The 26,420-nt window shown below is 43.5% G+C and overlaps 1 protein-coding gene across 4 annotated transcripts in view; it reads left to right on the top strand.

Moving 5' to 3' along the window:
* Window positions 1-26,420, top strand: part of MYO16 (myosin XVI) — a 709,054-nt gene that overhangs the window by 490,102 nt on the left and 192,532 nt on the right. For all 4 annotated transcript variants that reach the window (XM_033949922.1, XM_033949923.1, XM_033949921.1 and 1 more), the window contains 2 exons: window positions 8,395-8,475; window positions 8,688-8,893. In XM_033949922.1, coding sequence (XP_033805813.1) covers window positions 8,395-8,475; window positions 8,688-8,893 — 287 coding nt within the window. The remainder of the gene's footprint in view (window positions 1-8,394; window positions 8,476-8,687; window positions 8,894-26,420) is intronic.

The following is a 26,420-nucleotide window of genomic DNA, read 5'->3' as shown; positions in this document are numbered from 1 at the left end:
AGTTCATGGGAAACTTCTCTCGGCTCATCCTTTGGTTTCCAGATTCATGCGGGGCCTTTTCAATGTGAAACCACCTCTTAAGCCCCCTCCTGTAGTCTGGGATCTCAATGTGGTTCTTTCCGTCTTAATGAAGCCTCCGTTTGAACCTTTGGCTACAGCTCCTTTCAAGTTTCTCACTTGGAAAGTGGTCTTCCTTATTGCCCTCACCTCTGCCAGGAGGGTCAGTGAGTTGCATGCACTCGTTGCTGATCCGCCTTTCACAGTCTTTCATCATGACAAGGTAGTTTTGCGTACACATCCAAAGTTTCTCCCTAAGGTTGTCTCTGAATTCCATCTCAACCAATCGATTGTCCTGCCTGTCTTCTTCCTGAAACCTCATTCTCATCCTGGAGAACAGGCTTTACATACTTTGGACTGTAAGAGGGCTTTAGCTTACTATTTAGAGCGTACTAAGCCCCACAGATCAACTCCCCACCTCTTTCTGTCCTTTGATCCGAATAAATTGGGACATCCCGTTTCTAAACGTACGTTGTCAAATTGGCTTGCAGCATGCATTTCTTTTTGTTATGCTCAGTCCGGACTGACACTGGAAGGTTCTGTCACGGCCCATAGAGTTCGAGCTATGGCAGCATCTGTAGCTTTCCTCCGTTCCACTCCTATTGAGGAAATCTGCAAGGCTGCTACTTGGTCCTCAGTTCATACTTTTACATCTCATTATTGTCTGGATGCTTTCTCCAGACAGGATGGACACTTCGGCCAGTCTGTTTTGCAACATTTATTTTCCTAATGGCCAACCTTCCCTCCATCCCTCTTTTTGTTAGCTTGGAGATCACCCATCAGTCAAGAATATGCTGCCTGCTTGTCCTGGAATAAAGCACAGTTACTTACCAGGTGTTATCCAGGGACAGCAGGCAGATATTCTTGCGTCCCACCCACCTCCCCGGGTTGGCTTCTTAGCTGGCTTATCCTAACTGGGGACCGCGCACCTCCGTCGGGCGGGAAGGCACTCGCGCGTGCGCAGTGTGGCTGCTAGAACTTTCCAAGTTCTTAGAGTGCAATCACTCTAAAATTGTCCGTACCGGAGCTCTGTCGGTGCCGTCACCTATCAGTCAAGAATATCTGCCTGCTGTCCCTGGATAACACCTGTTACGGTAAGTAACTGTGCTTATTTGAACGTTTAGGTTGACTGTACGTCCAGTCCTTAGGACACATAACTTTATATACGATTTTTGACCAATGAAATGTTCAAGTTGAAAATGTCCAAATCCAGACCATTTGGACTTGGGAGGGGCCAGCATTGTGATAGAATGGCTACACAGACGTGCCAATAGAGCAGTGGGACACCTTAAAGGGCATTGCTATGAACTTCGCATAAAGGGTGCCAGAAGTACATCTCACCATATACCCTTTGTAATTTATGCTGAGTCCTCCAAAACCTACTATACTGACCTGTCTATCATCCCAATAGCCCTCATGGCTGAGGGTGGAACCTATATGGCAGGAGAGTAGGATTTTGGTGGGGTTTAGTGGGCTTACACTTTCCACCATAAATATAAGGCTCCTTCTACTAAGGTGCACTAACGTTTTTAGTGCGCGCAAACCACTTGCTAAATGAAAAATACTAACGCAAGCTCTATGGAAGCGTTAGCGTCTAGTGCGCGTGGCATTGTAGCGCGCGCTAAAACCGCTAGCGCACCTTAGTAAAAGGAGCCCATAGTGGTTAGAGTGGTTTATGAGCCTGGGTCCTCCTCTCTATGGTTCACTAGCCCATCCATCAGGTTACTTAAGACAACAGTGTGCTTCTCTACTAAGCTTTCCCATACCATGTGCTGCTGTTCTACAGACAGGTATGTACTGTTTTATTTATATTTTTTATGGAAGGGAGTCTACCAAACCCCACCAAAATCCTACTATACTGCCATATACTATACGTGTCACCTGCTGCCATAAGGGCTATTGGAGTAGGTATAGTAGGTTTGGGGGAGTTTTAGAGGGATAACCATATATTAAAAGGGGGTTATGGTGTGATGTATATCTGGCACCCTTTTTGTGAAGTTCATAGCATAACACTACTCTATCGGGATGTTTACATGGCCAGTCCATTACAATGCTGGCCCTTCCAACATCTAAATGGTGCCTAATTGGATGTTTCTAACTTACACTGGCTTTTACAAAGCTGTGGTAGAGGTGTCTACCATGAGCTGGTGAGGTAAATGCTCCAATGGTTATAGAATTCGTATGAGCATCAGAGCATTTACCTCTCTGGCCCATGATAGAAACCTCTACCGCAGCTTTATAAAAGGAGCCCTTGGACTTTTGGGGGGCTGAAAATAGTGAATAAGGTTAGACACCTTGGTAACCTAGACGTTTTGGTAGCTAAGACATCCAAGTAGGGGATTTATGAGAAAAAAAAATATTTGGACGTCCTGTTCAAAAATAGCCATTTCCCTGCCTCCAATCTTGGACATTATGCAGGAAATGTCCAAGGTTGAACTTAGATTTGCTATTGAAAAATGGTCCTCATAGCCTCAAATTAGCTAACAAAAATGTGCACTGATAACCGATTTTCCTAAAATCATAAATGCCTTTTACATGTTCCATCATCTTTCAGATTTCAGACTTTCTGAAGGTTTTAAACTATTTAGCTCCCTTTGCTTTTCAGTGAGCCTAAGGGCTCCTTTTACTAAGGTACGGCTAGCATTTTTAGCGCACACACAAGATTAGCATGTGCTATAGTGCGTGCTAGCCGAAAAATTACTGCATGCTTAAAAGGAGGCGGTAGCGGCTAACGCATGTGGCATTATAGCGCGCGCTAAGTGCGTGCTAAAACCGCAAGCGCACCTTTGTAAAAGGAGCCCTAAAATTTAGTGATTGTTTTGTTTATTAAAAAAAAAAAAGTGTGGGGGAGCTAAATGCAACAAATCTTATTCTTTTACTAAAGGGATCATTTTACTCTTTTACTAAGCTGCAGTAAAAAGTGGTTTTACCATTATATTATGTGATTTTTTTTCGCACACTAAGGCCATTTTTACCGTAACTGTAAAAATGGCTTTTTCCATATTTTGTATTAGCGGCCATGTAGTAATGTTGCCATTACTGCAGATCTAAGAACATAAGAATTGCCACTGCTGGGTCAGACTAGTGGTCCATCATTCCCAGCAGTCCGCTCACGCGGTGGCCCTCTAGTCAAAGACCAGCACCCTAACTGAGACTAGCCCTACCAGCGCACGTTCTTGTTCAGCAGGAACTTGTCTAACTTTGTCTTGAATCTCTGGAGGGTGTTTCCCCTATGACAGACTCCGGAAGAGCGTTCCAGTTTTCTACCACTCTCTGGGTGAAGAAGAATTTCCTTACTTCTCTACTCTATAAGAACCCTTCTCAAGGGTTGCTGTTCTCACTTGGAATCACTGTGAAGGAACACTCATTCTTGACAATGTATTAAACATACAGTATACCAATATTTGCTCCAATTGAATACGGAGTGAATTCAGTATAAGGGGGTCCAGCAAGCAATGAATTTTGGTTCACCCCACAGTCTTCCTTTGTGTAATCCCTGACATGGTTTCACCCACTGACTGATCTTTTACATCACATTTCACTCCATGTGCCACCCGAAATAAATCCTTAAACAGTGACACAAAAATATACTGTATTATATATTCGTACAATGCAATACAATAATACAATATTGAGTTAAGTGGACATTTCTCATACTTTATTTATATGAATACTCTCTCTTGCTTCGAACACATTTATCCCATCGTTCTTGCCACTTTCTGAAGCCGTTCTGGAAGTCCTCTTTATTGAGTGTCTTTTGTTGCACTGTCGTGGATACCTTTATGTCCTAAATCAATTCAAAATGTTTACCCTTCATGGTCATTTTGAATTTGGGGAAAAGCCAGAAGTTGCATGGTGTCAGATCCAGTGAATAAGGTGGACGAGGACACATCATAATGTTCTTATTTGACAGAAATTGATGAACCAGAAGCAATATGTGACACAGAGACTTTGTCATCATGGAGGATGAAACCATTTGTCTCTTTCTGAGGTTGTACTCACCCGCCACATGTTCAAATCTGTTGTTAAAATGTTTTTAACAGAACCATAAGAGATGTTCTGATCCTCAGAAATTTCCCTAATAGTCAGTCGCTTGTTTGATCAAATCATTTTGCTCACTCTTTCACCATTTTCTTGTCCCAATCTCTCCTTGTCTTCAAGCAATTCACAACCATTATGAAATCGCTCAAACCAATTTTAAACCATCTTCATGGTCACTGCAGCATCACCATAAACTAATTTTAACATTTAATGTGTGTCTTTAGCACTTTTTTGAACTTTGAAACAAATTCCTTGTTGTTCATGATCCATGATTTATGGCATACTTTAAAATGGTTCATAGTCATTTGCGCGCAAGACAATTGCACGCAGATAAACGCGCATGGTCAGATGCGAGCAAGTCTTTATAGTGCAAGACAATAGCACGCAGGACTTTATAGCTCAAAACAATAGCACGCAGGACTTGCGCTTAATTGTCTTGTGCTGAGTTGTCTTGCGTTCAATTGTCTTGCGCTCAGTTGTCTTGTGCGGAGTTGTCTTGCACGCAATTGTCGTTATGCTCAGTTGTCTTCACGCAATTGTCCATGCGCTTTTGTCTTGCATGCATTTGACTTGCCACCCTTTTTTACCACAGTTTGGTAAAGAGGCCCCAAAATATATAATGAAAAACACTTATACTGCTTTGAGGTATTCACTAATTCATGCCTCATTATTAACATTTAATTCTGTATATATAGTCCTAGCCCATCATTTGTTTGCTCAGCATTATCCTGTCTGGTGCTATTAGTATATGCTGTCTTAGGCAAGGTATAGAGAAAATGGAACTTCAAAGGAGCTATAGAACCATGTTGATTGTGAACAGAATTGCCCTCTTTAATCTGCAATGTTGTTCATGAGAGAGTGAGTGCAAGATAAAAGTGTGATGCAGTAAATTGTAATGTGCAAGTTAAGGCCCACCTAGAAACATTAATTAAGACTCAGATAAATATTAATTAAGGATAATGAAGCTTATCAGCCACTGAATGCTGCCTTATAAATAATCATAAATGTGCGCTGACCAGGGCTTCCTTCCAAGGTATGTACCAATTCTCAGTAAGCATTGCATCTTAGTGAGGAACAAGTATAAGAGATGACACCTCTCCCTGGAGACCATTCCATGCATCCAGTGGCATAGTAAAGAGGGGGGTCCGCCCTGGGCACCATTTTGGTTGGGCAGCCATCACCCATCCTCCTCTCTACTCCTTCCCTGCCCCCATTACCATGTGTGCCCGCGCCTCTTCCCCTGCACCTCTTTAATATTCTTGGTGCGAGCAGCTACTAGCGTTGGCTCTTCCTCTGAGTCACTTCCTGGACCTGTGCCTATGAAGTGATGTCAGAGGAAGAGCCGACGCCGGTGTGAGCAGTAGGTTGGGGGTTGCTGCTTGGGCCAGGAACGTTACAGAGGTACGGGGAAAGAAGGGAGCAGGGAAGGAACGAATGGGGTGGGGGCAGAGAAGAGGGAGGAGGATGTGGCGCCACTACCCTGGGTGCCTCTCACCCTCCATATGCTACTTCATGCGTCTACCACCTTTTCTGTAAAAAAGAATTTCCTTAGATTACGCCTGAACCTATCACCTCTTAACTAAAGAGTTGCACGGGGAAAGAAATCCCACCCATCCCCGCCAGGATACTCTCCGTCCCCACCAGGATCCTCTCCGTCCCCACCCGTCCCCACCAGGATCCTCTCCGTCCCCGCCAGGATCCTCTCCGTCCCCACCCGTCTCCGCCAGGATCTTCTCCGTCCCACCCATCCCCGCCAGGATCCTCTCTGACCCCAGCCGTCCCCGCCAGGATCCTCTCTGACCCCAGCCGTCCCCGCCAGGATCCTCTCTGACCCCAGCCGTCCCTGCCAGGATCCTCTCTGACCCCAGCCGTCCCCGCCAGGATCCTCTCCGTCCCTCCCGTCCCCGCCAGGATCCTCTCCGTCCCCGACAGGATCCTCTCCGTCCCCACCCATCCCTGCTAGGATCCTTTCCATCCCCACCCGTCCCCGCCAGGATCCTCTCCGTCCCCACCCGTCCATGTCAGGATCCTCTCCATCCCCACCCGTCCCCATAAAAAGCAGCAATTACTTCTGACAGGATCATCAATTCCACAGTTTCTTTTGTGTTTGCGCTGCTGTTTTCCTTGTGGAATCTCTTTGGTGGAACCCTTTTTTTGTTTTCTGTTCAGGTAATTAACTTATAAATCCCCTCTTTTACTAAGGCTGACATGTCCATTATATTATATGGGCGAACCCTGCTTCCAAAGCCTTCCATCCCCATGGGAGTCCCGTTGGCTAGAGGGGGGTCCCCGTGGGAGTCCAGTGGGTTAGGGGGGGTATTCCCGCGATCCCCATTCCCGTGCAGACCTCTACTCTTAACTTCATCCTATGCCCTTTCATTCCAGAGTTTTCCTTCATTTGAAAAACACTCACCTCCTGTACTTTGATGCCACTGAGCTAATTAAACATCTCTAGCCTATCATCTCTTTCCTGCCTTTCTTCCAAAATACACTTATTAAGTTTTCTAAGTCTGTTCCCTTACGCTTTATGACAAAGACCATTAACCAATTTTGTAGCAGTCCTCTGGACCAACTCCAGCCCATTTGCATCTTTTGAAGGTGCGGTCTCCAGAATTGCACACAGTATTCCAAATGGGGCCTCACCAGAGACTTATACAATGGGACTATCACTTCCTTTTCCTACTGGCCATTCCTCTCCTTATGCACCCGAGTATCCTTCTGGCTTTGACCCTCGCCTTTTCTACCTGCTTTACTACCTATGATCATCAGACGCAGCCACCCCCATGTGCCTCTCTTCTTTCAAACACAGAAGTACTTTGCCCCCTATACTATTCCGTTCTCTTGGATTTTTGCAGCCCAAGCACATGACCCTGCATTTGTTGGCATTAAATTTTCATTGCCAATTACTAGATCATTCTTCAAGCTTCTCTAAATCCTGTCTCATGTTATCCACACCCTCCAGGGTGTCTACCCTATTTCAGAGTTTGGTATCATCCACAAAAAAGACAAACTTTACCAGACAGTCCTTCTCCATTATGAGTCACAAATATGTTAAAAAGAACTGGCCCCAGGTCAGATATCTGTGGCACTCCTCAGAGCAAACTCCATTTATCACTACCCTTTGTCTCCTTCCACTTAAACATTTTTTAATCCATCCATCACTTTAGGGCCCAAACTGAGGGCACTCAGTTTATTTATCAACTGCCTATGTGGCACCATGTCAAAGGCTTTGCTAAAATCCATGTATACCATATCTAGCGCACCTCTTATATCCAACTGTTTGGTCACCCAGAACAAGGAATCGATCATATTTGAGAAGATCTGCCTCTTGTAAAACCATGCTGCCCTTAACGCACAGTTAACACACGCTAATAGGCTACTGCAGTACTTTTTAAAGCATTTCACATTAAATTGCCCTGCTTGAATGTATGCTAACCCATGTTTTTACCTGTTTATAAAAAATATTTTAGACTGTATGTGTGTCATGGGCATGAATATTCTTGAACTTTCCAGCTAACAATGGGAATGAAAGTAATAAAATTATTTTTTCCAGGATGAAAATTGTGTGGGATTTTTTATGTCTTGATAGATTTATCAAGCAAACAATAACGATACTGCAGGAAAATGTACAGGGTGCAGGAATTTATTAAAATAATAGAAACAAAAATCTTAAAAACAAGTACGTAAACTACATGAAAAATATCCAAAATAGCTGGTCATAATAATCCTGTGGACTGGACCCAACACGGTCCATGTTTCGAAGAAACACTCCTTCCTCAGGGGTCCCTAGCATTGATACACAGAGTATCAGAAAACCAGAATGGATAAGGTAAACAAAATCGATGATGAACAGGCGTAAAACTCTCCTGTGTCAGGCGCTGTACTATGAAACTCAAAGTGCGTAATGAGTTTTGTAAGTAACACCACAGAATCAGAGCCACTAGGGCTTTGATGGCATCACGATTTGTTTTATGTGTGTGAAATTAGCTTCAAGAGGTACAGCCATATTTTATTCAAGTTAGTGCTGAGTCACAAGTTTGGATTTCAATAGCATTGGTTTTATTTGGTGTTTCCAATTACCAACGGATAAGTATAACAACATAGCCTAAGAAATAAATAGATAATAAACATGCATACATATGTACAGATATATCCTCGGGAAGTTACCTTTAAATGAGAGGAATGTTGCTGCTTTTCATCTGTATTTGTTTAAGTTGAACAAATAACTTGGCACAAGATCATATTCTTGACTGGTATAGGATATATTTATATCATATACACTTTTCTTTCCAACAGCTGCTGAAAAAGAAAGGAGCTTCAACATTTCTTCAAAGGCTGGAACTCAGTGGTCCTATCACTATAGCTACACAACTCAGGGTTAGTGAGCCTTTTCTACACAAAGATTTATAAGAGAAGAAAGGAATAGTGTGGCTCTCTACAAAATTTCTAGGGCTTGGTCTATTGTACGCAAACATATTCTGTTAGAGAAATGGATAGTACTTTTAATCTGTGTTTCTTCAAGAATTGGTGTTTTGGGTTAGTACTGATGAAGATGATGAGAATATGCTGGGTTTTCTTGTTTTCTACAGAAATCACTCACAGATATTATTGGGAAGCTTCAGAACTGCACACCTCATTTTCTTCACTGTATCAAATCCAATAGCTCTAGTTTGCCAGATACCTTTGATAATTTCTATGTGTCTGCTCAGCTCCAGTACATTGGTGTCCTAGAAATGATCAAACTCATACGACATGGCTATCCTGTTCGTCCTTCCTTCACCGACTTCTTGTCCAGGTAAATCTTTATGAACTTCATAAATGAAATATAAGGTACCACAATGCCATGCTTTCAGTCATGCTTTATGTTTATTGAAAGCTTCTAAACCGCTTCTAATGACTGGGGAGTCAATTCAGAGCGGTTTATATGAGCTTCTGTAATGATGTTACAATACAGAGTTAGCATTTTTTGAGATGGTTTTCAATACAGACACATTTATACCATAATTAATCATCCTATATATACTGTATATACACATTTATACCATATTCAGTCATCCTACGTATATTCACATATACTAGTATCATGTACTTTGTTCATACTAAATCTTACTTATTTGCACACACCTGCCCTGGAAGCTGCCTCTGCAGCGTCTTCCTGTTCCTGCATAGAGAGGTGCTTCCAGTGCAGACCAGCTGTAGCAGGCTCACCTTGCTGCTGCTGCCTCCAGCTGCCTGGAAATTAAATTACAGCAGCTGGCTGGGGAGGAAGTAGGAGTTAATATTTTACATTTGAGTAGAGAAGAAGGAACTACAGACATCTACTCAGACATAGGGGGAGAAGAGCACGATGCAAACGAGGGAAACTACGCAGGAGCGCAGACAGATGCCACAAAAGACACAGTAGGGGCTGCAAAGCTCAGAAAGCCCAAGAAGGGATCACGAAGGGAACTTAAATATGTACATGAATGCTAAGAGCTTGAGAAACAAAATGGGAGAGTTAGAGCCAATAGCAAGACGTGACGAACTAGAAATCATTGGCATAATAGAAACATGGTGGAATGCTGAAAATGAATGGGATATAGCCCTGCAGGGATACAAGCCATACAGGAGGGACAGAACAGGGCAGAAAGGAGGAGGTATTGCCCTATATGTTCAAGAAGGAATAGAATCTGTTATGAAGATGAAGATGGAGGGGAAAGGGAAGTTGGAGTCCCTCTGGATTAAGATTCCAAGACACAACGGTACGGATACAAAAATTGGCCTTTTTTTATCGACCCCCCAGGACAGTCAGAGGAGACAGACTCAGATATGATAGAGGAAATCAAACAAGGTTGTAAGACAGGCAATGTAATGATCATGGGAGACTTTAACTTTCCAGGGATAGACTGGAACCTGGGAACCTCAATCTGCAGCAAAGAAACAAAGTTCCTAGAAACGATAGGGGACTGCTTCCTAGATCAAATGGTGAGAGAGCCGACGAGAGGGAATGCCACCTTGGACTTGGTCCTAAATGGCATTACTGGTCAGACTAAAGAAGTAGAAGTCACGGTCCCCCTAGGGACGAGCAATCACAACATGATCAACTTTAAACTTGACATTGGTAAGGGGAAACATATCGGAACCTTAACCACGACCCTCAACTTTAAGAAAGGAAGATATGATAGCATGAGAGCCATGGTAAAAAACCGACTAAAGAAAAGGATGTACACAATTAAAACGGTGGATCAGGCATGGTCCCTACTGAAAAATACTATCACGGAGGCACAAAATCTCTACATTCCGCAGATATCCAAAGGACGGAAAAATAAAAGCAGAGGAGAACCAGCATGGCTTACTCAAGAAGTGAAGGATGCCGTAGGAGAAAAGAAGAACTCCTTTAAAAAATGGAAATGCAAAAGAACTACCGAAGCCTGGAACAGCCACAAAGACGATCAGAAGAAATGTCACAAGGCGGTGAGGGATGCCAAAAAGGTCTATGAGGAGAAAATAGTGCAAGAGGTCAAAAACTTCAAGCTCTTTTTTAGATATGTAAAAGAGAAAAAACCTGCAAAAGAGGCAATGGGTCCACTGGACGACCAGGGAAGAAAAGGGTGCATCAAAGAAGACAAACAAATTGCAGACAGATTAAACTCCTTCTTTGCGTCTGTCTTTACGAAGGAGGACATTACATCAATACCTGAAACAGTGAAAGTGTTCAAGGGAGAAATAAAGGACAGCCTCACCACATTAGAAGTGGATTTGGACCAGATATACTACCAGATCGACAAACATAAAAGCGACAAATCCCCTGGACCGGATGGAATTCACCCGAGAGTATTAAAGGAACTGAAGGTAGAAATTGAAGAACTACTGCAAAACCTTGCCAACCTGTCAATTAGAACTGGACAGATACCAGACAACTGGAAGATAGCGAACGTCAACCCCAATTTTCAAAAAAGGATCAAGAATAGAACCGGGCAACTACAGACCGGTGAGTCTTATGTCTGTCCCTGGAAAGATGGTTGAAGCACTGATTAAAGATAGTATAGTCCGGCACTTGGATACACACGACCTGATGAGATCCAGTCAACATGGCTTGACAACATGGCCAGTCAACATGGCTTGACGAATTTACTATAATTCTTTGAAACAGTAAACAAACAAATCGATAATGGGGTACCAGTGGACATAATATACTTGGACTTCCAGAAAGCGTTTGACAAAGTTCCATATGAAAGACTTCTCAGGAAATTACAAAGCCACGGAATAGAAGGAGACATACTAAGGTGCAGTGGTGTACCAAGGGGGGGGCGTGAGGGGCGGTCCGCCCTGGGTGCCAAGCCCTGAGGGGGTGCTCCCGGTCCGGTCTGGTTCTCCCCCCCCTGCGCCGGGTGTCGCGTCTGGAAACAGTCTGCAGCAAGATCGCGATGCCAGCAATCTTTGCCTGCTTTGGCTGTTTCCTCCGCCATGGTCCTGCCCCCTCCTCTGATGTCAGAGGAGGGGCGGGACTGTGGCAGAGGAAACAGCCGAAGCAAGCAAAGATCGCTGGCATCGCGCGATCTTGCTGTAGGCTGTTTCCCCAGGGAAATAAAGCGGGGAGGCCGGGGGAATGAGCAGTGCTTCATGGTGGTGGTGGTGGTGGGGCCGAGCCGAGCGGTCCTTCGAAGTAGTGGGGGGGGCAGCAGACCTTCAGGGTGGGGCGGGCAGGCAGACCTTGTGGAGGGGGGGGAGACAGGCCTTCAGGGGGACAGGCCATCAAGGGGGACAGGCAGGCCTTCGGGGGGGGGGACAGGCCATTGGGGGGGGACAGGCCTTCAAGGGAGGGCACAGGCCTTCAAGGGGGGACAGGCCTTCAAGGGGGGGACAGGGAGGCAGGCCTTCAAGGGGGGGGACAGGCCTTCGAGAGGGGTGTAGGTCTTCAGGGGGTACAGGCCTTCGGGGGGTGCAGGCCTTCAAGGGGGGGCAGGCCTTCGAGGGGGGTGCAGGCCTTTGGGGGGGTGCAGGCCTTTGGGGGGGTGCAGGCCTTTGGGGGGTGCAGGCCTTCGGGGGGAAAGGCCTTCAGGGGGGCAGGCCTTCAAGGGGAAGAGACAGGCAGGCCTTCAAGGGGGAGCAGGCCTTCAGGGGGGGCAGGCCTTTAGGGGGGGCATGCCTTCGGGGTGGCAGGCCTTCGGGGGGGGAAAGGCCTTCAGGGGGGCAGGCCTTCAAGGGGAACAGGCAGGCAGGCCTTCAAGGGGGGGCAGGCCTTCAAGGGGGGCAGGCCTTCAATGGGGGCAGGCCTTCGAGGGGGTGTAGGCCTTTGGGGGGTGCAGGCCTTCGAGGGGGGGTGCAGGCCTTCAAGGGGGGGAAAGGCCTTCAGGGGGGCAGGCCTTCAAGGGGAACAGGCAGGCAGACCTTCAAGGGGGGACAGGCCTTCGAGGGGGGTGTATGCCTTCGGGGCGATGCAGGCCTTCAGGGGGGTGCAGGCCTTCGGGGGGGTGCAGGCCTTCAAGGGGGGGGACAGGCCTTCAGGGGGGACGGACAGGCCTTCGGGGGGGTGCAGGCCTTCAAGGGGGAGGAAAGGCCTTCAGGGGGGCAGGCCTTCAAGGGGAGCAGGCAGGCAGGCCTTCAAGGGGGGGACAGGCCTTCAGGGGTGGGATGCAGACCTTTAACGGGGGGACAGGCCTTCAGGGGAGGGGGGCCCTGATGTAGAAGTACACGGAGAGAAGGGGGAGGGGCTCAAAGAGACGTGCATATGCCGGACTTTGGGTGGGAAGAAATAATGGGTCTGAAAATAGAGGAGAGAGAAAGGTGATGGACATGGGTTTTAGGGAGGGAAGGAACAGAAAGGGAGAGAAGTTGGACACAAGGGATGGTGTGGAGGGGGGATAGAGATACTGATTAGGAGGGTAGTTGGGAAAAAGGGAGAGATGGTGGACCCTGGAGTGGTGGGGAAGGAGGGAGAGCTGCTGGATGAAAGGGTAGTTAAGAAAAGGTGGATCTGTGGAGGGAGACAAAAAAAGGAAAGATGCCAGACATCCGGGGGAGGGAAGGGAAATGGAAGGGGAGGACAGAGATGGCAAATGGATGGTTAGCACGGAGAAAGAAGAAAGAAGGAGACCCTGGCAAGCAAGTTATCAGAAGACAACCAGAGCCTTGGACCAACAAGATTTGAAAAATAACCAGACAACAAAAAGGTAGAAAAACTAATTTTATTTTCTGTTTTATGATTACAATATGTCAGATTTGAAATGTGTATCCTGCCAGAGCTGGTGTTAGACCGCAAATGTGAGCTAGGATTTAACAGAGAGAGAAAAAGTCCTGTTTGTTTCTTTATTTTATTTACACCACAGCGCCAGTGTGGTTAGGAGAAGCCAAAGGGGGGTGAAAAAGCTATAAAATAAACCCATCAGGATGTTTGAAAAAAAAACACCCAATTGGGCAGGAAAATCGAATCGATAAACCAATTCAATAGGCTAAATCGAATCGAAATTTTTTTTCCTGAATCTGGCAGCACTAGTTTGCACTACTGTCTTAGACTTTAGGACCTGGGATTGGGGAGAGATGGCATCCTCAGTACTTTATAATGCAAGAGAAATGAGGATTTAGTCAGATTTTTGAAGGGTCTGCACTCTGCAGAAGAAAAATATTGTATAGGCCGGGGACATGAGACAGCAGGAAATGGGAACTTTTCTTCCAACTATTTTTGTGAATGGCAAGGCTGAGGATGTCAGAGAGTTCAGTTAAAATATGTGCTTTATAAGAAAATATAATAATGTGTTTTATAAAGTTTATAACATTGCTGGCCTACCCTGTGAGGTGTTCCTAGTGGTGGTGGTGGCAGCGTGTCAATGTGTTGAGAGGAAGAGGTGATCTGGGAAATTCTGCTGAGCAAACTCCGGACCCATTTCCACCCCCCAGTTAGTCCACTCCACTCAACTGGTTCACACACTGAGTGGGTCTTTGGGTGTTGTTCCTGGGTAGTTGTTTTGGGATCTCTTCCAGTGGTTTGTCAGTATCTCCTTCTGGTCCATGGAAGGAAACTTTGTTAACCTTAGCACTGACCTACAGAATATGTTTGTAACAGCACTGCTTGTGTGGCATTAGTCTATGTAATGATCGAAAGAAAAAACCAGACCTTTGCACATTTTTGCACTATATGGTGGGTGTATAAGGAGATTCACATTTCCTGCACAGCTAAGTCCGTGTGAAGTTACCTTGTGCTGTATGTGACATCTAGCAAAGTCTCTGTTTGGAAGGAAAGATCTCAGCTTAAAAATGAAGTGGCCAGAAGTTATGGTAAAAGCAGATAGCGTAGCTGGTTTTAAGAAAGGTTTGGACAAATTCCTGGAGGAAAAGTCCATAGTCTGTTATTAAGACATGGGGGAAACATCTGCTTGCCCTGGATCGGTAGCATGGAATGTTGCTACTCTTTGGGTTTTGACCAGGTACTAGTGACCTGGATTGGCTTCCATGAGAATGGGTTACTGGGCATGATGGACCATTGGTCTGACCCAGTTAGGCTATTCTTATATTATGTTCTCATCTGTAGGGGCCTTTGTTTTCACTTCTTATTTTAATGTATTTTTTTTCTGAGAACTTATCAGTGTTTTTTATAATGGGAAGAAAAATGGAAGAGAATTAATGTGTGTGGAATGGGGGGGTAACTAATTTCTTCAGCTAAATAATTCAATCCACCTCAACCAGACATAGGAGAACTCACGCACCATTCACACACCCTCCAACCAAAAACGTCAAAAGAAAAAAACAGTTTGACAACCTCCTAGCCATTAGAGCTGCAACACTCGATCCCCAACTCTACAACCTATTGACCTCGACCACAAACTACAAAACCTTCAAAAAAGAAATAAAAACCCTTCTATTCAAAAACACATAAAACCGAACTAACAAAATCAGAACTGTCCCAAGCATCACCTGCAACTACTCCATATGTACTTCTGATGTCATGACAATTCAGACATAATTTATGTTATGTTATGGTATGTTTGGAATAATGGTTACATATATGAGCTTCAATAAAAGAAAATTTTCACTGCCTGTTTCTATTATGACCATTTATTCAATTTCATGGTTATTACAAAAAATATTTTTTTACATGGGGGGGTTTCAAAAAATTATGTGCCCCGAGTGCCACATATCCTAGGTACGCCACTGCTAAGGTGAATAGGCAAATGGCTGGAAAATAGAATTCTGAGGGTAGGCATAAATGGGAAGCTCTCACACTGGGAGAAAGTGACTAGCTGTGTGCCCCAGGGCTTGGTTCTTGGGCCCATCTTATTTAATATTTTCATCAATGATCTAGAAGAAGGAACGTCCAGTGAAATCATCAAGTTTGCAGACGACACGAAGCTATGTCAGACAATCAGATCACAAAAGGACAGCGAGGAACTACAGAGAGACTTGAGCCAGTTAGAGAGATGGGCAGAGAAATGGCAGATGCAGTTTAATGTGGGAAAAATGCAAGGTATTGCATTTGGGAAGAAAGAACAAGGAGCATGAGTACAGCATGTCAGGTGCAACTCTGGGTAAGAGTTAATAAGAAAAAGACCTGGGGGTACTGATAGATAGGACCCTGAAACCATCAGCACAATGTGCGGCGGCGGCAAAGAAGGCAAATAGAATGTTGGGCATGATAAAGAAGGGAATCACGAGTAGATCGGAGAAGGTCATAATGCCGCTTTATAGAGCAATGGTCAGACCACACTTAGAATACTGTGTCCAACACTGGTCTCCCTACCTAAAGAAGGATATAAAACTGCTCGAGAGGTGCAGAGGCAAGCAACGAAGCTGGTAAAAGGTATGGAGAACTTGAACTACAAAGAATGACTTAGAAAACTGGGACTGTTCTCCCTTGAGAAGAGGAGACAGCGAGGGGATCTGATTGATACTTAAAATAATAAAAAGAATCGACAAGATAGAGCAGGATAAAAAGTTATTTACGATGTCAAATGTGACTAGGACACGAGGTCATGGACTGAAGCTGAGGGGGGACAAGCCCAGGACAAATGCCAGGAAGTTCTGCTTCACAAACGAGTGGTGGACACCTGGAATGCTCTCCCGGTCTAGATTGCTGCGGAACCCACCATTCTAGGATTTAAGGGCAAGTTAGATGCACATCTCCTTGAAAGACGCATAGAGGGATACGGGTGACTAAGTTTTCGCCAGGTTATACCTGGCTGGGCCTCCGCGTGAGCAGATCGCCGGACTTGATGGACCTAGGCTCTGATCCGGAGATGGCAGTTCTTATGTTCTTATGAGTAATGTCAGTTATGATGGTGCATTAATATAATTAATTTTAGTCTTGTATTTTGCTGAGTAAATACTTAAGAGGGTGGTTTGAAAAGTTTGTAAAAAATCAAGTTAAACAACGAATCTAGTCTTCATCGTACACTTACCCCCTCTTTTACTAAAGTGTGCTAGCGTTTTTAGCGCACGCTGCAGATTAGCACATGCTGCCCTCTGCGCTACACGCCAAAAACTAACGCCAACTCAATGGTGGCATTAGCATCTAGCGCGCACTAAAACCACTAGCGCAGCTTAGTAAAAGGATCCCTTAGTCCAGCGAGTTTTCAGTTTTTTTGTATTATAGGAAAAATAGCTTACAAAAAACTGCCAAACTTTTTAAATCACCCTAGTATTTTTTTTAAATGTTTCTTTTGAATTTGTAAATTCTTTTGTATAATCTAGTCCTTTCATGCTCCACCATCACTTCTCATCTTATATCTTTGACCTTGAAAAAGCTTCCTATTAAGGAGGTAAAAACTAACTCAGTCTCCATTCTAATATTGGCTGGAGCAGAGCATCTGCCAGAATGACAAATGGCACCTGGCTATGATGTACTTAAATAGGTGGAAGATAAAGCTTTCAAGTTCATACTGTTTAGAAGCAAGGTTAGTTTTAAACTGCAGTCCTGGTAACGACCAGTCCCTTATTAATAAAGTTATGTGTTCGGGTGACTTGATGCACTTTATCATACTCTATTACAATTCATATAAAAAAATAATAAGTGACAGCTCATAAAATATGAGCTAAGTATGTTTTCAAAGCCTTAATCGGGACCTGTGTGGGTGTAATGAGGGGTTAAATAAGTAGAATGAATGAATCTGTCTAAATGGATTTTAAGTCTCTGAAGAGTGTGCTTCTTTCTTCACCATACATGTATTTTAAGCCACAATAATAAGTGGTTTCCCTGGGGAACAAAGTGAATCTTGCTACCATTTGGGATTCTGAAAGGCACTTGTGACCTGGCTTGGCCACTGCAGTACGAAGGATACTGAGCTGCATAGACCATGGGTCTGCCTCAGTATGGCAGTGCTCATGTGCTTATGAATTTAGGTGCCTCCTCTTAGTCATATGAGAATCTGCACTGGATTGCTTGTGCTTGGGGAGCATTTTAGCTGGAGTTTATGCAAACAACCTCTGTTCAGATTTCTGCAGACACTCTAAAAACCTGCTGTACTGTGAGTCTGGAAATCTCAATATGATCTCCCTTTTAGGACACTGAACGCTTACGGTCATTGTGGTCAATATTCAAAGTGATTTAAGCAGGCAGGAGCCTCGCCTGCCCGCTTAAATTTCTTCCTGTCAATTAAGTAGGGATATTCAGTGGTACTTAACTGGTTAGGACCACTGAATATCCCCACAGACCACCCAACCAAAAAGTGGACAGATCAGGGGTGACATTAGAAAGGAGCCTGAGGTTATGTGGGTGCTAGCAATATTCAGTGTTGGCACCTACATTGCAGCTGCTGACTGAATATTGGGACAGTACCCCTATAAATATTTTACCCCTAAAATCCCTTCCAATCCCCTTCCCGGCCCCTCTAAAAGCTCTTCTCTCTTACCCCTCAGGCTATGGTGCTCTGCGACCTCACCTCTCCCCATGAATGAACCCCTTTCACCTCCCCATCCCCTCTATGTCTAGGTAGGTCCTCCTAGGCCTACCTCTCTCCCTAGTAGACAAGCGGGGGCAAGAGTACAGCTCCCTTGCTTCTGTGCTTGTGGCTCCTGTTCAAAGTGGCTGACATGAGGTTGTGGATGCCATTTTGAACAGGAGATACAAGGAGCAGGAATAAGGAGGATGCTCTCCTGCCCTCACCAACCCCCTTCCCCCTCCCCCCCCCCCCCACATACCACACACACACTGGACCACCAAGGAGAAAGATAGGTCCTGAGAAGCCTACCTAGACATCAGGGGAGTGGGACAGTGGGGGGATGGAATAGGAGGAGAAGTGCACAGATGGATTGGCAAATGGCTCGAGAACAGAAGGCAGAGAGTTTGCATTAATGGGCAATTCTCGGACTGGGAGAGAGTGACCAGCGGCGTGCCCCAGGGTTCGGTTCTTGGGCCTATCTTGTTTAATATTTTTATAAACGACATTGAAGAGGAAACAACATGCAATGTAACAAAGTTTGCAGATGATACAAAAATATGTCAGGTGGTTGGCTCTCTAGGGGACTGCGAGGATCTCCAGAAGGATCTAAACCAGCTGGAAACTTGGGCGAAAAAGTGGCAGATGAATTTTAACATAGACAAATGCAAGGTGATGCATCTAGAAAAGAAAAACAAAGAACATGAGTATAAGATGTTGGGGGTGACATTAGCCAAATGCGAACAAAAAAGGGATTTGGGGGTACTGATAGACAGAACCCTAAAGCCTTCGGCTCAATGTGCGGCGGCAGCGAAGAAAGCAAACAGGATGTTGGGCATGATTAAGAAGGGGATCACGAGCAGATCGGAAGAGGTCATAATGCCACTTTACAGAGCAATGGTCAGAACTCACTTGAAATACTGTGTCCATCACTGGTCTACATACCTTAAGAAGGATATAACTCTGCTGGAGAGGGTGCAGAGGTGTGCCACGAAACTAGTCAAAGGTATGGAAAATTTGAGCTACGAAGAACGCCTCATAAAACTGGGACTATTCACCCTCGAGAAGAAAAGATTGCGAGGGGATTTGATAGAGACTTTTAAAATATTAAAGGGTTTTGATAAAATAGACCAGGAAACAGCATTACTAACATTTTCGGAGGTAACACGGACAAGGGGTCATAGCCTGAAACTGAGTGGCAGCAGGTTTAGGACAAATGTTAGGAAGTTCTGTTTCACACAGCGAGTGGTTGGTGCTTGGAATGCTCTCCCAGAGGAGGTTGTGGCGGAGACTACTGTTCTGAGTTTCAAGCGCAAGTTGGATGCACACCTTCTTGCAAATCATATTGAGGGATACGGGAAATCCGGGTCTTCAAAAAGGAGAACCTAAATGGGCCACCGCGTGCGCGGATCGCCGGACAAGGTGCACCACGGTCTGATCCGGTGAAGGCATTTCTTATGTTCTTATGTTCTGGGTGAGAGGGAGCAGAGCATCATGGCCTGGGAGTTAAGGGGAGAGGCATTTAGAGGGGCCAGGAAGGGGATCGGGAGGGTTTGCAGTTTGGCACTAACTGGTTATTTTCAAAGACACTTATGCCCAGATTCTCTAACTGGCAGCAGCCACCAATCACATGTCAATCACGTGATGGTACATGTTAGAGAATCGCAACTCAAAAATTAAATAGTCTAAGTTTTGGCGCTATTTATAGAATATCCCCCTTATCGGTTAAGTGCCACTGAAAATTAGTTTTTAGCCCTGTACAGGTGATTTGACCAGCCAGATACCGTTTTTGGCTATTTAAATCTCTTTGAATATATATCGACCTGTACATGTCCTTACTTGAGACCACAAAAAACTAAATACTATGTTATATCCCCCCCCCAAAAATGGACAAGAGCCAAAGAAGAATTCTTTGAATTCCTCATGGCTAACTCCTTAATCTGTTGTTGGGCGACATAAACATACATCTAGAGCAAGTGGAAAAACCAGAAGTGACAAATTAACAAGTTTCTAACAACCCTTGGTTTTATAATACCAGATACGGAGGAAACACATGAAAAGGGACACCAATTAGATATAGTCACTTTTTCACACAAAGACATCCCTGAACCAAAGATCCAATATTGTATAGGAGCATGGGAAAAATGCATATGGTCAGACCATTATATTTGCAATTTTGATTTACGCTGGAAAAAGAAACAATCTTTTGCAAAACACATAAGCAAAAACACAAAGAAGAAAACAGTCACCAGTAGAGGCATTATAAATCCAATTGAATTCTGAGCACATTATGAATTACATCCCAAAATTGAGGAAGAACAGGACTTCCCTGCTGAATGGGGAAAGTTCAGCAAGGAAGTGTTAAACCAAATAGCACCAATTCAAACGTACAAAAAGAAAGAGAGGGTATCAAAAGAGTGGTTCGATTCCGAACTACTAGTTATTAAACAGGAATTGAGAAAACTAGAAAGAACATGGCTTAAAACAAATAAAAAGGAAGATAAAAGAAACTGGAAAGAAAAAATAAAAAAACACAAAACTCTGATAAAAGAAAAGCATTCAAAACACTACGCACAAAAAATAGGAACAGCTAAAACAAATAGCAGAGAACTGTTTAAACTGGTAAATAGGTTAACAGACACAACACAGGTTCTGAGAAAGAATAATGAACACATACCATCGGTTGATACCCTGGCCAGCTACTTCAACAAAAAAATCTTAGACTTAACAGCAACAATACCTACACCGATTTCGAATTCCAATTCAGACCACAGGAAAGGGTACCCAGAGTGGACATGCTCTGGGATCATTTTGAGCTCCCTAATTGGCATCAATTCCTCACTTTGTTTAACAAATACACCAAATCAAACTGCTTGCTAGACAAATGCCCATCCAAGATCATGAAAGTGGCAGTACCTGAATTTAAAAGGGATTTATTTAACTGGATAACAACCACTCTCATCAGAGGGACATATCATGAGGAAATGGAACACATCCTGATCACACCCATCCCTAAAGACCAGAAGAACTCAATTGCACTGAAGTCCAATTACAGGCCCATAGCGAGTATCCCCTTATTCACGAAACTACTGGAAGGATTGGTCAATATGGAGCTAGTGAATTACCTAGACAAATTCAACATTCTTAGTGAACACCAATCAGGATTCAGAAAAGGATACAGCACAGAGACAGTGATAGCTTCAATACTCAATCACCTTTATGGTCTTTTTAGTAAAGGTACTATTGCTCTGATCTTACAACTAGATTTCAGCAGTGCTTTTGACCTAGTGGATCATGAAATAATGCTACATTGCTTAGACGCAATGGGGCTCTTGGGAAGAGTTTGGAAATGGTTTCAGGGTTTTTTGTCCAAAAGATCATATCAAGTAGTCTGCAAAGGGAAATACTCCAATTCTTGGAAAAATCCTTTGGGGGTGCTCCAAGGTTCTCCACTATCTCCCACCTTATTTAATATCTACACTTCATCTTTAGGTCATCTATTACAAAATTTTAAACCTAAAATACTACATATATGCTGATGATATCTCTATTTTAATTCTGCTGAATAACGTGACCAACAAAATTTTAGAACACATTACCCATATCATGACTGAAATTGAACAGTGGACTATCAATTTTAAATTGAAATTAAACACAGAAAAGACAAAAATTTTCTTGGCAAGCCCAAAGGATAAAATTACCAGAACATCTTTAACACCTAAATGGTCACATTACCCAATAACAAAAACCATAAAAATTCTAGGAGTCACATTAGACACCCACCTGACCATGATTGAATACACGAAACTGGTGGCAAAAAAGTGTTTTTATGCACTATGGAAATTGAAGACCATTAAAAAATATTTCAACCCTCTATCTTTTAGACTACTGGTTCAGTCATTGGTCCTATCCACATTGAACTACTGCAACATCATTTATGTGGGTATACCTAAAAAAAACTGTAAAAAAATTAAGAATAGTACAGAACACGGCCATCCGCTTAATATTTGGACAAAAGAAAAGTGAGCTTGTTATCCCCTACTACAAACTGCTACACTGGTTGCCAATGGAGGCACGAATAATGTTCAAGTTCTCTTGCTTCTGCTTTAAACTGGTGTGGGGAATGGCCCCTACCTATCTCTTACCACATTTCGAGCTACACATCCCCATTAGGACAACCAGAAATTCCAATCTTTTTGCCTATCCAAGGATCACTGATTGCAAATACAGGTTCTTTCTGGACAGAACTTTGAAGTTTCAAGCTAGTAAACAACAGACCTGGCTAGGCAATTACATCAACAGAGCCAGGTTGACCTATGGTGCATTTCGGAAAGAAATTAAGACAGCATTGTTCAATAGATTTATCTCCTAATCAGTTACCATTTCTAAAACGATTAACACCATGCTGATAACTTGAGAAATATGTGTATTTTACTAATTGTATTCTGTAATTCGTTGACTGTACTGTGACATCTTCGCTATTTTGTATTCTGTAATTCACTGATTGTCCAGCTCTCTTCACTGTAAAACGCCAAGAAGTCATAAGATTGTGGCGGTATAGAAAATCCAAGTAGACACAAACAAACCACAGTGGAGATACGTAGTAATGTTGGTGTGCAGTTTATTCATGAAATATAAAAATATGTGCGGTGTGGTGTAGAGACCCATATGGTATTTTCAAACAAATTTAGAATGCGTGGATGAAGTGATTTACTCCAAGTAATTGATCTTTTCAATAAAGGTTCCTGAGGCAGGCCATAATGGCTGAAACAGGTGCGTGTCGAGCTACCGCACATACTTCTATATTTCATGAATAAACTGCACAATAACATTACTATGTATCTCCACTGTGGTTTGTTCGTATATGCATAAATTTAACCTGCCCCCCTTTTACAAATCCGTAGTGCGGTTTTTAGCACTGGCTGTGGCGGTAACAGCTCCGACACTCATAGAATTCCTATGAGCGTCAGAGCTGTTACTGCCAGGGGTGGTGCTAAAAACTGCGCTACAGTTTTGTAAAAGGGGGGGAGGGGGGGAGGATAATCGTGAGATCTGCACCTAAATTTTATGCGTGTCAAAAAAGAAGGATCCAAAATTGATGGGTCAGGGGAAGATTTGGAAGCATTACTTTCAGTTACGTGTGTAATTATAGAACACAGGCATCGGTGCGTAAATTTAGGCATAGGCATTTCACGTTTTCCTTGGTGCAAATGGCTGTGCCTAAGTATAGTTGCAGTTTCCAGGCATAAGTGCTATTCTATAAACCGCACCTAACATTATGCACAGCTTATAGAATAGCACTTTTTACGGCATCAATTTTTGGGCACCATATATAGCATTAGGCCAAAGTGTGTATGTTCTTTTTTAATCTTAATATCGTGTTCTTCATATATAATCTAAGTGGGCACAAATGCTTGAAAACTAGGTTTCTTTCTGGAAACTGCATACTTTACTAGGTGCCTTCTTAAAACTATACTTTTCAGTCATTCTAATTACATTATAATGATCTGTTTATTTAATCTTTAGCAAGTTGAACAGTAGACTAAACTAAAAAGACATCAGTTCAGTAGGAAATTGAGAGGCCTCTCTGCAGAGTTACATGTGGTGTTAAATGTGGCTTTTATCATGCTCTAATAGGCAGTGTGGCACATTGTTAAAGGTTAATACAGTCTATTTAACAGGTGCTAAACTGCCCCATTAAAATCTAATGCACAAATTCTAGTAACAGGCCGTACTATTGGTGAGAAATGGGTGAGGACCGTGCCTTGTAGTTACCATAAATATCGTCACTATGTGATAACTATTAATGCAGTAGATAACATGGTGCAGAGAATTTCATGTCGGATATTATTTTTGCATACAACACAGGCATAAGCCAACAGCAAAAAAACAAGTTGAATTTGAAGATTGTTGTATAATTTTGTAATTGTGAATTTGGTTTTGAGTTGCTTTAATGGTATAATAAAATATATGGCTTTTTGCAACACAGATTTGAACCTTTGTGTTGGGTCACACTGTACTTTAGTTGGTCTTTTGACTTTTCTGGGGCAGTTCATTCTTGTGCTGTCTTGCACTTAACCAGACTATGCTACTAAATATCAGCTATGACCAGTGGCATAGCGAGAGTAAGTGGCGCCCCTCCCCCCACCATCTTCTTCGCCCCTCCCCTTCCCTACCACCACCACGTGTCCCCTTCCCTTCCCCTGTACCTGTTTAATTTTCCAGGTGAAAGCAGCAACATGAACTTGCTACCTGCATCGTGTCGGCTATCCCTTTGATGTCACTTCCTAGGCTTAGGGCCCAGAAGTGATGTCGGAGAGCAACACCGGAATGGACAGCAATTTCATTATGCTGCTCATAGAAACATAGAAACATAGAAATAGACGGCAGATAAGGGCCACGGCCCATCTAGTCTGCCCACTCCAATGACCCTCCCCTACCTTTCTCTGTGAGAAAGGTAGGGGAGGGTCATTGGGGTGGGCAGACTAGATGGGCCGTGGCCCTTATCTGCCGTCTATTTCTATGTTTCTATGCTCGTGCAGGAAAAATTAAAGAGGGAAGAGGGAAGGGGTTCGCCCACGTAGCAGGGGGGGGCGGAAGGAGGGGGTGGAGAGGAGGAAGGGTGCCCTTTACAAAGACCATGCCCGGGACGGACTGCCCCCCCTTACTACGCCAGTGGCTATGACCATTGTGATACTACCTGGTTAGTGCTAGGTCAGCTGTTGCAGTTAGGGTAGGTCAAGGACTTATCTGGTTACCAGTGATTTTCAGTTTAGCAACCAGTTAAGCACCTGGATAAAGTTAGGACAACAAAATGGCTGTCTTAACCTTGGGATCTTTTTACAAAGCTGTGGCCTTAGTTCATCTTTATGCAGGTCTTTCCTGCATGTTAAGGGGGTGAGTATGGCACAGTGGTTAAAACTACAGCCTCAGCACCCTGAGGTCATGGGTTGAAACCCACACAGCTCCTTGTGACCCTGGGAAAGTCACCATCCAGTCACCATCCAATCTCTCATTGTCAAATTAAATGGTGGACCGCGGTAGAAAGATTTGTCCTTCATGTGCAAAACTAGAGCTGCTTTGTAAAATGGCCCATCAATGAAAGCAAGAATTGTATTTTTAAAAAGCAACTGAAAAAGTCAGGGCAAAATAATAATGTTCAGACACTACAATGAATCTTAGAAAGAGGAATAAGACAGGAAATATTGCCTAGAAAATTTAAGAAAAACAAAAAAGTCAGTCAAGATGGTCAAACTTGAGTACAAGGAAACAGCTAAGGAGGTTAAGTAAAGTGGCAAGACTTTTCTTTTCTAGGATATCAATGTATCAAGAAAGGTCAAAGGTACAATTGAAAGCCTGAGAGGAAAAAAAAGGAGGAATATGTCAACGCCAATAATGAAAAAAACAGAAAGGCTAAATGCTTTGGTTCAATACTCTTTGAAGAAAGGATGGAAGGAAATCCACTGATCACTGACTGAAGCGCATAAGGTCATAGGGTAGATGCCACGCTATTCAAAGAACAGAGGTTTTGTGTCTAATTAACAAAGCTAAATAATAATAAAGCTGTAGGGCTAGATAGAATATTGCCTAGAACATTATGCAAGGTCAGAAATGTTCTCAAAGGTTCATTGATGTGTTTATTCATGCTTGACCATGGAAGACTTAATAATAGAGAAATAGAAAAGTTAGTGAAGACTCTACTAAAGGAAAAAAGATAGTAAAATATCTAGAATCCAAAAATTACAGGATCTAATAATGTTTTTTTTGTGGGTGGGGGTGAGTACATGCAGTTAGGGCTCCTTTTACTAAGCTGTGTTAGGGCTTTAACATGCGAAATAGCGCGCACTAGATGCTAATGCCAGCATTGAACTGGTGTTAGTTCTAGCTGTGTAGCGCGGGGTTAGCGCGTGCGCTAATCTGCAGGGTGCACTAAAAACACTAGCGCACCTTAGTAAAAGGAGCCCTTACTATAGTATATCAGCAAATATTTCATATTAGCCCACCTGGCAAGCTCATAAACAAATTGAGGTCCCTTTTTATCAAGCTGTGTTAGGGTTTTTTTATCACTGGCTGCTGTGGTAAAAGCTCTTATGCTCACAGAATTCCTATAAGTTTTGGAGCTTTTACCGCAGAGGCCGGCGATAAAAAGCCCTAACGCGACTTGATAAAAGGGAGCCTGAATAAGCTATCAGAATGCCTTCAGGTTGAGTGAAGATTGGTTGAGGGGTGCACAATTAAGTTCACCCAGAAGAAAGAGGAGTGGTTGCTCCCTCAGAATTTATTACTGAAATCATTTATTTTGAATATATTTATGAATTATATTGTGGCAGGGTTAGAAGTACAAAACTCGTTTTTGCAGCTGACATTAAGATCTGTAATGGAAAGTAACCCCTAAGGGAATAGGCAGAATGAGAAGAGATTTAAGAAAGCCAGAGTGGTCATGTGCTTGTCATTTCAAGAAAAATAAAATGTCAG

Source organism: Geotrypetes seraphini, chromosome 6, assembly GCF_902459505.1.
Source record: "Geotrypetes seraphini chromosome 6, aGeoSer1.1, whole genome shotgun sequence".
Classification (NCBI taxonomy): domain Eukaryota; kingdom Metazoa; phylum Chordata; class Amphibia; order Gymnophiona; family Dermophiidae; genus Geotrypetes; species Geotrypetes seraphini.
The sequence above is the reverse complement of the archived record's forward strand: the minus strand, read 5'-3'. Positions and strand labels throughout refer to the sequence as shown.